Source organism: Papio anubis, chromosome 20 (genome assembly GCF_008728515.1).
Source record: "Papio anubis isolate 15944 chromosome 20, Panubis1.0, whole genome shotgun sequence".
NCBI classification, from domain to species: Eukaryota; Metazoa; Chordata; class Mammalia; order Primates; family Cercopithecidae; genus Papio; species Papio anubis.
Window position 1 is genome coordinate 34,875,598 of NC_044995.1, and position 13,058 is coordinate 34,888,655.

Sequence of the window (13,058 nt, forward strand, 5' to 3'; positions counted from 1 at the left end):
GATAGGGTCTTGCTCTGTCACCCAGGCTGGAGTGCAGTGGTGCAATGACAGCTCACTGCAGCCTTGACCTCCTAGGCTCAAGTGATCCTCCCACTTCAGCCTCCCAAGTAGCTGGGAATCACAGGCATGAGCCACCAAGCCTGGCTAATTTTTGCATTTCCTGTAGAGACAGGAAATGTTGCTATATTGTCCAGGGTGGTCTTGAACTCCTGGCCTCAAGCAACCCTCCTATCATGGCCTCACTACTGCTGATGGAGCTGTTAAACCTCCCCCTTAGGGACGTATGATCCAGGCCTGGCTGATCAGAACACCATACAACCCTGGCACATGACTAGCTCTTAATTGTAGGTCATGTGACCCCCCAGGGAAGTCCAGTCATATCCAGGTGCTGAGAGAACTCTGCCTTGACCTGGGTTGGGGTCTGGGGAGTGGTTGGAGCCATCATATAGCTTTCCATTTGTTGGGGGGTAAGCAGGGCATACTGACTGGCAACCATGTAGTACCCTCCCCAATGGCAATGTTGTCCTAGCACCTGGATATAGCCAAACCTGAAGCTGTTGTCTTGGCTTTTTCATCTTTTTTATTTTTGAACTTTTCATTTTTATTTGAGAAAAGCTCTCGCTCTGTCACCAGGCTGGAGTACAGTGGTGCGATCTCAACTTGCTGCAACCTCTGCGTCCCAGGGGCTTTTTCATCCACAAGAAAGCAGCCACTCACCTTTGCTCAGTGGCTAAGTTTTCTGTCACTTGCAATGAAGGTGATCCCAATTAACGCAAAGTGATTGGTGTGGACTTCGGTTAACGAGTCTCAAATTTTTATTTTGATGGCAAAAATCACACAGGGAAGAACAAAAATTATCCATGACAAACTAGGAGTGGAAATGGGCTGGGAAACACGGAAGATGGGTGCCCACAGTTCCTGGGATCCCTCCTGGAATCCTGGGTTTCCCTCCTAGGACCCCACAAGGTACCCTAGGTGCCTCCTGGAACCCCCTGACCCCAGAGGTCCCAAGGAACCCAGTATGAGAACCAAGGCTTTAGGCCAAGGACTTCCTTGCACAAGAAGATGCAGATGTACAGGGATGATTCAGACAGTGGCCTCAACCTCAGTGGCTTCATCCTCCTCCTCCAGCAGGCTGTAGGAAGCGTGGCTCTGGCAGGGCCGCTGCAGGGGGTGGGCCAACAGTTTCGCCATGCAGTTGTGCAACTCCAGGGCTGGCCCAGCCAGCGCCACCTCATACTTGTAGCTGGTACCCTTGGTATCCAGGCTGCCCATGAAGGCAAACATGTCCTGGGAAGGGGCGGGGGTCAGTGAAGGGCTGTTCAGGCAGAGGTTACCCCAACAGGCCCTTCATATCCCTGGAGGGCTTCTCAGAAGAGGGGACATCTGGGGTGGGTTCTAAAGGGTGAAAAGGAGTTTGCCAAGCAGAAACCATTCATACATTGAGCAAACATTCCCTGCCATGGACCCAGTGTTAGGGATCCGAAGAGGTCCCAGTCATGGATCCCAAAGAGTCCCCAGTGTGGAGAGACACAGTCAGATACAGACACATTCTCCTGGCCCCCACTTTGATCCTTCTTGAAAAACAGGGAGGGCTTCTCAGAGGAGGGACTTTTTATTTTACTTTTTTTTTTTTGTTGAGATGGGGTTTCGCTGTGGTTCCCAGGCTGGTGTGCAATGGCACCATCTCAGTTCACCACAACCTCCACCTCCCAGGTTCAAACGATTCTCCTGCCTCAGCCTCCTGAGTAGATGGGATTACAGGCATGCGCCACCATGCCCGGTTAATTTTGTATTTTTAGTAGAGACACGGTTTCTCCATATTGGTCAGGCTGGTCCGAACTCGTGACTCAGGTGATCCACCTGCCTCGGCCTCCCAAAGTGCTGAGATTACAGGTATGCGCCACCGCTGCCTGGCCCGATTTTTATTTTTTGACATAGGGTCTCCGCCCTGTCACCCAGGCTGGAGTGCAGTGGCTTGATCATAGCTCACTGCAATCTCCACCTTTTGGGCTCAAGCGAGCCTCCTATCTCAGCCTCCCAAGTAGCTGGGACCACAGGCATACACCACCACGCCTGGCAAGAGGGGGGACTTTTGATTTGGGTATTGAAGTATGAGGAGGAGCTGGTCTCAACTCCCTGTTCATAGTTGGGTAAACTGAGGTTCAGAGAAGTAAGTAGTCCACTCGAAGTCCCACAGCTAGTTCAGGTCTGGGATGTGAAGGCCCAGCAGGGCCTGGGGAGTCCAAGAGGGATGGATGCTCCAGGCTGAAGGCACAGCGAGGTCAAAGGCAGGAAGAAAGGGAAGAGGGAGCCAGTTGTGGTGGCTCACATCTGTAATCCCAGCACTTTAGGAGGCTGAGGCAGGCAGATCACCTGAGGTCAGGAGTTCAAGACCAGCCTGGCCAACATGGTGAAACCCCGTCTCTACTAAAAATACAAAAATTAACCTGGTGTGATGGCAGGTACCTGTATTCCCAGCTACTCGGGAGGCTGACGCATGAGAATTGCTTGAACCCGGGAGGCAGAGGTTGCAGTGGGCCGAGATCGTGCCACTGCACTCCAGCCTGGGAGACAGACAGACGGAGACTCTGTCTCAAACAAAAAAAAAAAAGAAAGGAAAGCAAGGAACACTGGGGATGGGGGAGGCAGGACTCAAGATGTTGCCTGGACCATCATCCCAATGGCTTTCACAGCAGACAACTGGGAAACAGCTGTTTAATGACCAAATGCCATGACCCACCCCGGCCAGGGCTCCAGGGCTACCAAATGGAGGTAGAGACCCCCAGACCCAGCGCAGGTGTGTTCCAAAACATCCTGTCCACACCCGCCTGCCACTCACACCTGCTGCAGCCTCTCACCTTCCAGCTCATCTCCTCCTCCTTCTCCTCGGTGCCATTGTGGATGTAAACAACGTCAAAGAAGAAATATGGGCACTGGAACATTTTCTGTGGGGGAAGTAAAGAACACCAGCCTCTGGGGCTTGGGTCACCCCATGCCCCACGTCTATAACTCCCCTATTTCTGCCTCAGACTCTGGGAACTTGCCTCTAGGCACCCCAGCCTCTGTGGTTGGGAAGTCCCTCCTGGTGTCTAACCACCATCCTCATGGCTGCAGGCACCCCTCCCTCTCCCAGGCCTCACCCACCTTCATGGGCTCCGTCAAGGAGAACTGGGGCTGGCAGGGTGGACGGCTGTAGACAAGGATGGTGCGGACCACATATGGCGGGGGAATCGTCTGCACGTTCTCTGTGACCGGAAGCTCAGTTTTCTGCTGGCTACATACCCGGGAGGAGGGAGCAGTCAGAGCAGCCTGTGGGGGTCTGCCCCTCTTATCACCCTCAGAGAGACCCTAGATGCTCACCGGGCAGGTGAGGCCCCACTGATGTCTCCCAAATTCACTGCTGCCTGTGAGGCGTCCCGTAAGCGGTTCCCTCTGCCCTGCGCATGTGGCCAGCCTCACCCCTCTGAGTGCAATGGTGAGATCTCGGCTCACTGCAACCTCTGCCTCCCAGGTTCAAGGAATTCTCCTGCCCCGGCCTCTCAAGTAGCTGGGATTACCGGCGCCCATGACCACGTCCAGCTAATTTTTGTATTTTTAGTAGAGATGCACTTTCACCACGCTGGCCAGGCTGGTCTCAAACTCCTGACCTCAGGAGATCTGCCTGCCTCGGCCTCCCAAAGTGCTGGGATTACAGGCCTGGGCCACCACGCCTGGACCACCCTCAGTGTCCTGAGCATCCCCCATCACTGCTGTCAGCTGGAGCTGCCTAGCAACACGTGCATCTCCATCGGCCCCCATGCTCCCAAGACACATAAATGAGGAATTGCTCAGGCCGAGGTTGGAAGGGAGGAGGCTTTATGGCTCCCTAGATTATTTCTGGGCTACTTGGGGCTTCTTCCCACAAGTGACCCTTCTCTTTGAAGGTAAGAATTTCTCCGCAGGGGACTTACATGAGGCTGAAAAGTCCTTCCAGATCTGGTGGGGACGCTAAGGAGAAGGCTGGTAGAGCACGAGTGAGCAGGAACAGGTGGCTTCCCTGGTCCTGACGCCAGAGGAGACCCGGCACCCCTGCAGACGCACCATGTGACCCTGGCCAAGTCACTTGCCCTCTCTGATACTCGAATTCCCCTCAGCATAGATCACAAAATAGGGTGCTGGCACCAGATGACTTTAAGACTCTTGGTATGCCAGGCACAGTGGCTCATGCCTGCAATCTCAGCACTTTGGGAGGCCAAGGCGGGTGGACCACCTGAGGTCAGGAGTTCGAGATCAGCCTGGCCAACATGATGAAACCCCATCTCTACTAAAAATACAATATTAGCCGGGCCTGGTGGCACATGTCTGTAATCCCAGCTACTTGGGAGGTTAAGGCAGGAACTGAGCCCCGAACCGGGGAGGTGGAGATTGGTGAGCGAGATCATGCTGCTGCACTCCAGCCTGGGCAATAGAATGGGACTCCATCTCAAAACAATAATAAATGCGGTGGTCGGCTCAAGCCTGTAATCAGCACTTTGGGAGGCTGAGGCAGGCCGGATCACAAGGTCAGGAGATCAGAGACCATCACAAGCACCACGGTGAAACCCGTCTCTACTAAAATACAAAAACTAGCAGGCTGAGGTGGGCTGAGCCTGTAGTCCCAGCTACTCCGAGGAGGCTAAGAGGCAGGAAGAATGGCGTAAACCAGGAGAGGCGGGCTTGCAGTGAGCTGAGATCACGGCCACTGCACTCCAGCCTCCCGAACAGCAAGAGCCAGACTCAGTCTCAAAAAAAAAAAAAACAATAATAAATAAAGATCCACAGGGAGCCATAGGAGGTTTTGGAGCAGAGATGGGACGGAATCTAATTTGTTTTAAAACAGAATGGGGCCGGGCATGGTGGCTCACGCCTGTAATCTCAGCACTTTGGGAGGCTGGGGTGGGAGGATCACTTGAGCCTAGGAATTCAAGACCAGCTTAGGCAACATAGCAGGACCCCGTCTCTAAAAAACATACAAAATTCGCTGGGCGCGGTGGCTCAAGCCTGTAATCCCAGCACTTTGGAGGCAGGCAGGCTGGGATCAAGTGGAGATGCAGGGCCATCCTGGCTAACACAGTAAAACCCCGTCTCTACTAAAAATACAAAAAAACTAGGCAGGTGAGGTGGCGAGAGCCTGTGGTCCCAGCTACTCCGGAGGAGAGCCAGGGGAGCAGGAGAGCTGGCGTAAACCGGGGAGGCCCGGAGCTTGCAGTGAACTGAGATCCGACCACTGCACTCAGCCGCAAAGGCTGACAGAGCTAGACTCCGTCTCAAAAAAAAAAAACCATACTAAATTAGCCAGGTGTGGTGGTGCACACCTATAATCCCAGCTACCTGGGAGGCTGAGGCAGGAGAATCACTTGAACCTGGGAGGTGGAACTTACAATGAGCCAAGATTGCACCATTGCACTCAGCCAGGGCAATGAAAGCAAAACTCCGTCTCCAAAAAAAAAAAAAAAAAAGCAAAAAAAAAAAAAAGCTCCCCTTTCCTGCATGGCTGGGGCCACTGTCCTCAAAACAAAAGAGCCAGGGGTGGTGTTGTCCTCCTGAAAAAAACTCTAACCATTTTTTACCTTTTTAACTTAGAAGAGTCCTATTCTATTTCAGTTTGGGGCCACGTATGAGCCTTTTATGTCCAAATTACCATAAAATGTCCTGCGCCCAGGTTCAAGGGGCTGTAGGAGGAATGATGACATTTCTGTCACACACTGCCATTTATTGAGCATCAACTGTATGCCCAGCCCTGTGTGAGGTGATCCCCTTGTGGGTAAATTCTGGACCTCCTAAGTACAAATAAGGTACTTTTTTTTTTTTTTTTTTAAGATGGAGTGTCATTCTGTCATCCAGGCTGGAGTGCAGTGGCGAGATCTCAGCTCACTGCTACCTCCACCTCCCGGGTTCAAGTGATTCTTGAGCCTCAGCCTCACAAGTCGCTGGGATTACAGGCGGGGACCACCGTGCCTGGCCCAAACGAAGTACTTTTGCTTCTGTATTATTACAGCATCTCCATGGGGTAGGCAGCTTTGTGCCTTCCACAGTACAGATGGGGAAACTGAGGCTCAGAGGGTGACTTTCCCAGCCTTGGCAGGACTGAGATCTGAACTTCAGCCAGCCAGAATTAGGACTGACTTTCCTGAGCCCCAAGGACGACAGAAGGAGACAGCCCCCTTCACAGGGACACCCCTGCCAGGAAGGATACTGAAGGTGGAACAGGAGGCCGTCTCCAGATCATAGAGGCAGCTGCAGAGCTCACGGGGGTCAGAGGTCAGGCCGGACAGCTGCAGGGAAGCAAAGGCCTCAGCGCGGTGCTCCCCGGGCCCCAGGGGACCCCCGGGCACCCAGCGCCTGCCCAGACCTCACCCAGGCCGTGTCGTCATTCACCACCACCAGTGCAAACTCGTGGCTTTTGTCGATCTTGTGTTTTGTCCGCACGAACATCTCGATCATCTTCTGGGAGACGTTGAGGGCATTGGTTTTGGAGCTGGAGAAGCAGAGTAGAGGGGAATTAAGGTTCCCTCAGGGCCAGGCGCGGTGGCTCACGCCTGTAATCCCAGCACTTTGGGAGGCCGAGGCGGGTGGATCACGAGGTCAGGAGTTCAAGACCAGCCTGGCCAAGATGGTGAAACCCCGTCTCTACAAAAATACAAAAAAATTAGCCAGGCGTGGTGGCGGGCGCCTGTAATCCCAGGTACTCAGGAGGCTGAGTCAGAGAACTGCTTGAACCCGGAAGACGGAGGTTGCAGTGAGCCAAGATCGTGCCACTGCACTCCAACAGAGCGAGATTCTGTCTCAAAAAAAAAAAAAAAAAAGATTCCTTCAGCCACCCTCCTCTGAGAACCCTGTACCAGCTAGATAAGGCCCTAGAGGTACAGGTCACACTGCAGGGGGATGGCGGAGCTCAGCCACAAACCCAGTAGTCTGGCTGACGTCTGAGCTCCTGCCCTCTCCAAATGGTCCCTCTGTGCATATGGGGATCAAGGTTCCTCTAGACTCACTGCAGGAACTTTGCTCAGCCATGGGCTGATTGCCGCTCAAGGGGAAGGAGGTGCCATCTTCAACATCTCCAAGGAGGCCCTCAAGCCCCATCCAGGCCCTACCACTCAAACTGCCCCCTACCCCAGATACATGACTCCAGACAAGTATCATGTGTAGGCAGCACATGACTCCAGACAAGGGCTTCAGGGCCAGCTGGACCTGGGTCCCAATCCTGGCTCTGCCCCATTGCTCTGAGCCCTCAACTCAGCAGGTCACTTTGCTTCTTGGCATCTCCAAGTCATTGCTATGAATGGAGGCTCAATGGGTCATAGCCTTAACGTTACCAGTTGTCCTTGCTACTCTTTTTTTATTTTACTTTTTGTGAGATGGGAGTGTCGTTCTTGTTGCCCAGGCTGGAGTGCAATAGCGTGATCTCGGCTCACCGCAACCTCCATCTCCCGGATTAAAGTGATTCTCCTGTCTCAGCCTCCCAAATAGCTGGGACTACAGGCATGCACCACTGTGCCTAGCTAATTTTTGTATTTTTAGTAGAGGTGGGGGTTTCACTATGTCAGCCAGGCTGGTCTCAAACTCCAGACCTCGTGATCCGCCCACCTCGGCCTCCCAAAGTAATCCCAGCACTTTGGGAGGCCAAGGCGGGCAGATCACAAGGTCAGGAGATCGAGACCACCCTCACTAACACGGTGAAACCCCGTCTCTACTAAAAACACAAAAAAATTAGCCAGGAGTGGTGGAGGTGGGCACCTGTAGTCCCAGCTATTCGGGAGGCTGAAGCAGGAGAATGGTGTGAAACCGGGAGGTGGAGCTTGCAGTGAGCAGAGGTAGTGCCATTGCACTCCAGCCTGGGCGACAGAGCAAGATTCCGTCTCAAAAAAAAAAAAAAAAAAAAAAAAAAGAGACAAGGTCTCGCTCTATCACCCAGGCTGGAGTGTGGTGGCAAAATCATAGCTCATTGCAGCCTCAAACTCTTGGGATCAATCGATCCTCCCAGCTTGCCCTCCCAAGTAGCTGGGAGTCTAGGAACATGCCACCATGCCCAGCCAAGGCAGGCAGACTTCAGATCAGGAGTTTTGAGACCAGCCTGGCGGGCTTGTGATGGCTCAAGCCTGTCCCAGCACTTTGGGAGGCAGTGGGTGGATCACGAGGTCAGGAGATGAGACCATCCTGGCTAACATGGGTGAAACCCCATCTCTACTAAAATACAAAAACTAGCCCGAGGCGTGGTGGCTGAGCCTGTAGTCCCAGCTACTTTCGGAGGAGGCTGGCGGAGGAATGCGTGAACGGGAGGTGGAGCTTGCAGTGAGCGAGGTCAGCCACTGCACTCCAGCCTGGGCTGACAAACAAGACTCGTCTCAAAAAAAGAGAGACCAGCCTGGCCAACATGGCAAAACTCTTGTCTCTACTAAAAATACAAAAATTAACCGAGCGTGGTGGTGCATGCCTGTAATCTCAGCTACCCGGGAGGCTGAGGCACAAGAATCACTTGAACCTGGGAGGTGGGGGTTGCAGTGAGCTGAGCTCACTCCATTGCACTCCAGCCTGGGCAAGAGAGCGACACCCTGTCTCAAAAACAAATAAATGAATAAATACATATACATATATATATATATTTTTTTAGAGAGATGGGGTCCATGTTGCCCAGACTAGTCTTGAACCCCTAGCCTCAAGTGATCTTCCTATCTAAGCCTTCCGAGTCACTGGGATTACGGGCATGAGCCACTGCACCTGGCTCTTGCTACTCTCTGATACTGCCAGGCCTGAAGCCAAACCAAGCTGGTTTGAGTTTCAGAGTAAGAGCCCCGTATCTTTTGGGCTGGACCCTCCCGGCCATGGCCGCATGTTCAAGCCCTAAAATGTCCCTCTTACCCGTTGAACGACTCCAGCTTTGGCAGTGACATTTCCTCTGACAGGTCCAGGCAGATAATCTGCAAGGTAGTTGGAGGGTGATGAGCGTCCTCTGACCTTAACATTGGCCCCCACACCACTCACTGGCCCTCTTCAAGCTGCCCTGTCTGAAAAGGCAGTACGGTGACCCCTAATCGTGAGCCAAGCCATCCACTTTGAAAAGCAATGGCTTAGAAGCATGGGCGCTGAACTGGGAGTCCATGTAGAAAAGCAAATCAATGAGCCAGACAATGTGTGACACAGAAACACAGAAATGAGGATATAGCAGGTCGAACTGTGGCTCCCAAAAGACATGTCCACCCAGAACCTGAGAATGTGACCTTATTTGGCCAGGCACAGTGGCTCACAGCTGTAATCCCAGCACTTAGGGAGGCCAAGGAAGGCAGATCACTTGAGGTCAGGAGTTTGAGACCAGCCTGGCCAACATGGCGAAACCCCATCTCTACTAAAAATACAAAAAATTGGCTAGGTGTGGTGGCAGGCACTTGTAATCCCAGCTACTCGGGAGGCTAAACCAAGAGAATTGCTTGAACCCGGGAGATGGAGGTTGCAGTGAGCCCTGATTGCACCACTGTACTCCAGCCTGGGTGACAGAGTAAAACTCTGTCTCAAAAAAAAAAAAAAAAAAAAAAGAGGCCAGACATGGTGGCTCCCACCTGTAATCCCAGCACCTTGGGAGGCTAAGGCAGGCAGATCATGAGGTCAGGAGATCAAAACCATCCTGGCCAACATGGTAAAACCTAGTCTCTACTAAAAAATACAAAAAGTAGTTGGGTGTGGTGGCGAGTGCCTGTAATCCCAGTTACTCGGGAGGCTGAGGCAGGAGAATCATTTGAAACAGGGAGCTGGAGGTTGCAGTGAGCTGAGATCACGCCACTGCACTCCAGCCTGATGACAGAGCAGGACTCCATCTCAAAGAAAAGAAAAAAAAAGAATGTGACCTTATTTGGAATCAGGGTCTCTGCAAATGTAATTAAAGTAAGGGTCTTGAGATAAGATCCTATTTTGATGACAAGTATCCTTATAGAAGACAGTGAGAAAGGCTTTATGAGGACTGGACAGAATTGGGCAAAGACAGCCGAGTGCAGTGGCTCACGCCTCTAGTCCCAGCACTTTGGGAGGCCAAAGCGGGTGGATCACCTGAGCTCAGGAGTTCGAGACCAGCCAGGCCAACATGGTGAAATCCCGTCTCTCCTAAAAATTAGCTGGGTGTGGTGGCATGCGCCTGTAGTCCCAGCTACTAGGGGGACTGAGGCAGGAGGATCACTTGAACCCAGGAGGTGGAGGTTGCAGTGAGCTGAGATCGTGCCACTGCACTCCAGCCTGGGCGACAAGTGAGATGCTGTCTCAAAAAAAAAAAAAAAAAAATTGGGCAAAGACTAGAGTGATGGAGCCATAAGCCAAGGAATGCCAGGAGCCACCAGAGGCTAGAAGAGGCAAGAAGGGGACAGGTGGGGTGGCTCATGCCTATAATCCCATCACTTTGGGAGGCCAAGGCAGGCGGATCACCTAAGGTCAGGAGTTCACGACCAGCCTGGCCAATGTGGTGAAACCCTGTCTCTACTAAAAATACAAAAATTAGCCGGGCGTGGTGGCGCACGCTTCTAACCCCAGCTACTCGGGAGGCTGAGGCAGGAGAATTGCTTGAACCCATGAGGCAGAGGTTGCAGTGAGCCAAGATCGTGCCACTGCACTCCAGCCTGGGCAATAAGAGCGAAACTCCATCTCAAAAAAAAAAAAAAAAGACAGACAGACAGACAAAAAGAAGAGGCAAGAAAGAATCCTCCCTTAGAGCCTCCAGAGGGGGCGTGGCCCTACTGACACCTGACTTCTGGCCCCAAGAACTGTGAGAGAATAAATTTCTCTGGTTGAAAGCTACCAAGTGGCCGGGCGCGGTGGCTCAAGCCTGTAATCCCAGCACTTTGGGAGGCAGAGGCAGGCCCGGATCCACGAGGTCAGAATCGAGACCATCCAGCTAACATGGTGAAACCCGTCTCTACTAAATACAAAAACTAGCCGGTGAGAGTGGCGGGTGCCTGTAGTCCCAGTTACTCGGGGCTGAGGCCAGGAGAATGGCGTGTGAACCCGAGGAGGAGGAGGCTTGCAGTGAGCTGAGATCGGCCACTGCACTCCCAGCCTGGGTGACAGAGCAAGACTCCGTCTCAAAAAAAAAAAAAAAAAGCTACCAAGTCCATGGTGACATGTGGCAGCTACAGGTAACTAATACAAAGGGAATGTCTGCAGAGTGAATCCCAAAAGACAAGATGCTAGGTTTCCTAGCATCTTAGAGCCCCAGGCCACCCCTTCTACTTACCACCTTCTCTGGACAGTTGACCCTTGGTGTCCGAATTTGGACCTCAGGGGCTGGCGGGGGCACTTGCCAGGACTTAGGGCCAGCTCCTGAAGTGTTGGGGCTCCCATCATCAGCACTGGCGGCCTCACCCTCACCCTCGCTGCGGCTGCCCACGCTGGCCTGTGCCCCCACCGCCCGGTCCTCAGCCCCTTCAGGATTGGAGCGAGTGCGGGGCCGAGGCTCTGCTGCGTGCTCCTCTTCCTCCTCCTCCTCTTCAGTGGGGCTGCTGGGCTCCGCCACTTCCATGGCTCCTGTGTGGCTAGATGGAACACGGACAGGGGAAGCCAGAATCCTCCCCTTGGGAGTTTTAAAAACATTTGGTTATGGTCAGGCATGGTGGCTCACGCCTGTAATCCCAGCACTTTGGGAGGCCGAGGCAGGCGGATCACCTGAGGTTGGAAGTTCGAGACCAGCCTCACCAACATGGAGAAATCCCATCTCTACTAAAAATACAAAATTAGCCAGGCGTGGTGGTGCATGCGTGTAATCCCAGCTACTCGGGAGGCTAAGGCAGGAGAATGAATTGAACCTAGGAGGGGTGGTTGCAGTGAGCCGAAATCCCGCCATGCACTCCACCCTGGGCGACAAGAGTGAAACTGTCTCAAAAAAAAAAAAAAATTTGCTGACTAAGAAGGAAGAGGGGCCATGAGCCGCTTACTGATGATGAGTCACTCCTCTTAGGGAGTCTGTTTCCTCAGCTGTAGAACGAGTGCCTTTTACACCTATCAGCCGAGCAGTCACTCTGACATAAGATAACAGTCCCCCCTCTTTTTTCCTCTTTTTTTTTTTTTTTTAACGTAGTGCTAGCCTCATGCCCCTACTCGGCCAGTGAGCACATCCCAGCTCTCTGGCCACTGAAAATGGCTCGGGGATGGGCACATGACACAAATCAGGCCATTGAGTGGCAGCTCTGCAACTTCTAACACTGCCATCAAGGAAAAGAGACTCCCATTAGAGTTGCAAAGCTGGGAGAATAATGTTGAGAGCTGCGAGGGGCCCCTTTTGCCTCTAAAGTAAAAAGCGAAATGGTCTCTACCCAGAAAACTGCTGATCGAATTCTGACCACCTGGACCCAGCTCCTATTAGACCCAATCTATAAGCCACTAACTTCCTTTTCTTCCTTAAGCCACATTGAGTAGGGTTTTCTGTTACCTAAAACTGAAAACGTCTTGGTGAATAAAGGAATAATAACCTCTAGGACACCCTCGTGCCTAGCGGGTGTCTGCATGAGGGAGAAGCAAAATATTAGGACTGTGGTTCCTCTTGGAGAGAAACAGGACACGAATGGAACAGTCTGTCTATCTGGGCAATAGGCACGGGCTTCCCAAGATGGTCTTTGAGCGCCTTGCAGTCCCCACGCCTCTAACGAAAACAAAGCTTTAGTGACAGCAAGAAGGATGGAGGCTAGACTGCAGGAGAAACCAGAAATAAAGGCGGAAGCCCCAGGAAAGGCTAGGAGCTGGATCTCTCGGGGCAAAGGGAGCTGGGCCCCTAGGAACAGGCCCCGCACGCTTTCACCACCCAACTTCGGCTCACCTTAGCCTGAGCCGCCTTCTAAATCAGCCGCCGACTCTCTAGGAAGCCGCCATCTTTACAGCCGGAAGTTGTGCGGCGCAGCCCCGACGCCTCCTGGGAAATGTAGTTCAGCGGGTTGCAGAACAACCGGAGACAGAAACTAGTTGCGGCTAGGAAGGACTTGGAAGCTGATAGGCTAATACTGGGCTAGGGGGTGGGGTTTGGAGTGCGACAGCGCCAGTGCTTCTACCCTGATAGGCTAAAACGTGGA

The 13,058-nt window shown here is 52.8% G+C and overlaps 1 protein-coding gene across 4 annotated transcripts; it reads right to left on the reverse strand.

Annotated features, from left to right (window-relative positions):
* Positions 1-792: 792 nt before the first annotated feature.
* Positions 793-12,944, reverse strand: BABAM1 (BRISC and BRCA1 A complex member 1). 4 transcript variants are annotated; one of them, XM_031659782.1, is made up of 9 exons: positions 12,809-12,944; positions 11,234-11,531; positions 8,881-8,939; positions 6,379-6,499; positions 6,218-6,296; positions 3,954-3,978; positions 3,148-3,277; positions 2,862-2,948; positions 793-1,290 (listed from the first exon to the last, which is right to left on the reverse strand). In XM_031659782.1, the coding sequence occupies exons 2-9, from the start codon at positions 11,516-11,518 to the stop codon at positions 1,087-1,089; spliced, it is 990 nt and encodes a 329-aa protein (XP_031515642.1). In that variant the 5' UTR covers positions 11,519-11,531; positions 12,809-12,944; the 3' UTR covers positions 793-1,086. The 4 variants fall into 4 exon arrangements, with proteins under 4 accessions (XP_031515642.1, XP_031515640.1, XP_031515641.1 ...); XM_031659780.1 differs by having other exon boundaries at positions 3,954-4,002; positions 12,809-12,927; XM_031659781.1 differs by having other exon boundaries at positions 11,234-11,569; positions 12,809-12,923.
* Between the last annotated feature and the right edge of the window lie 114 nt (positions 12,945-13,058).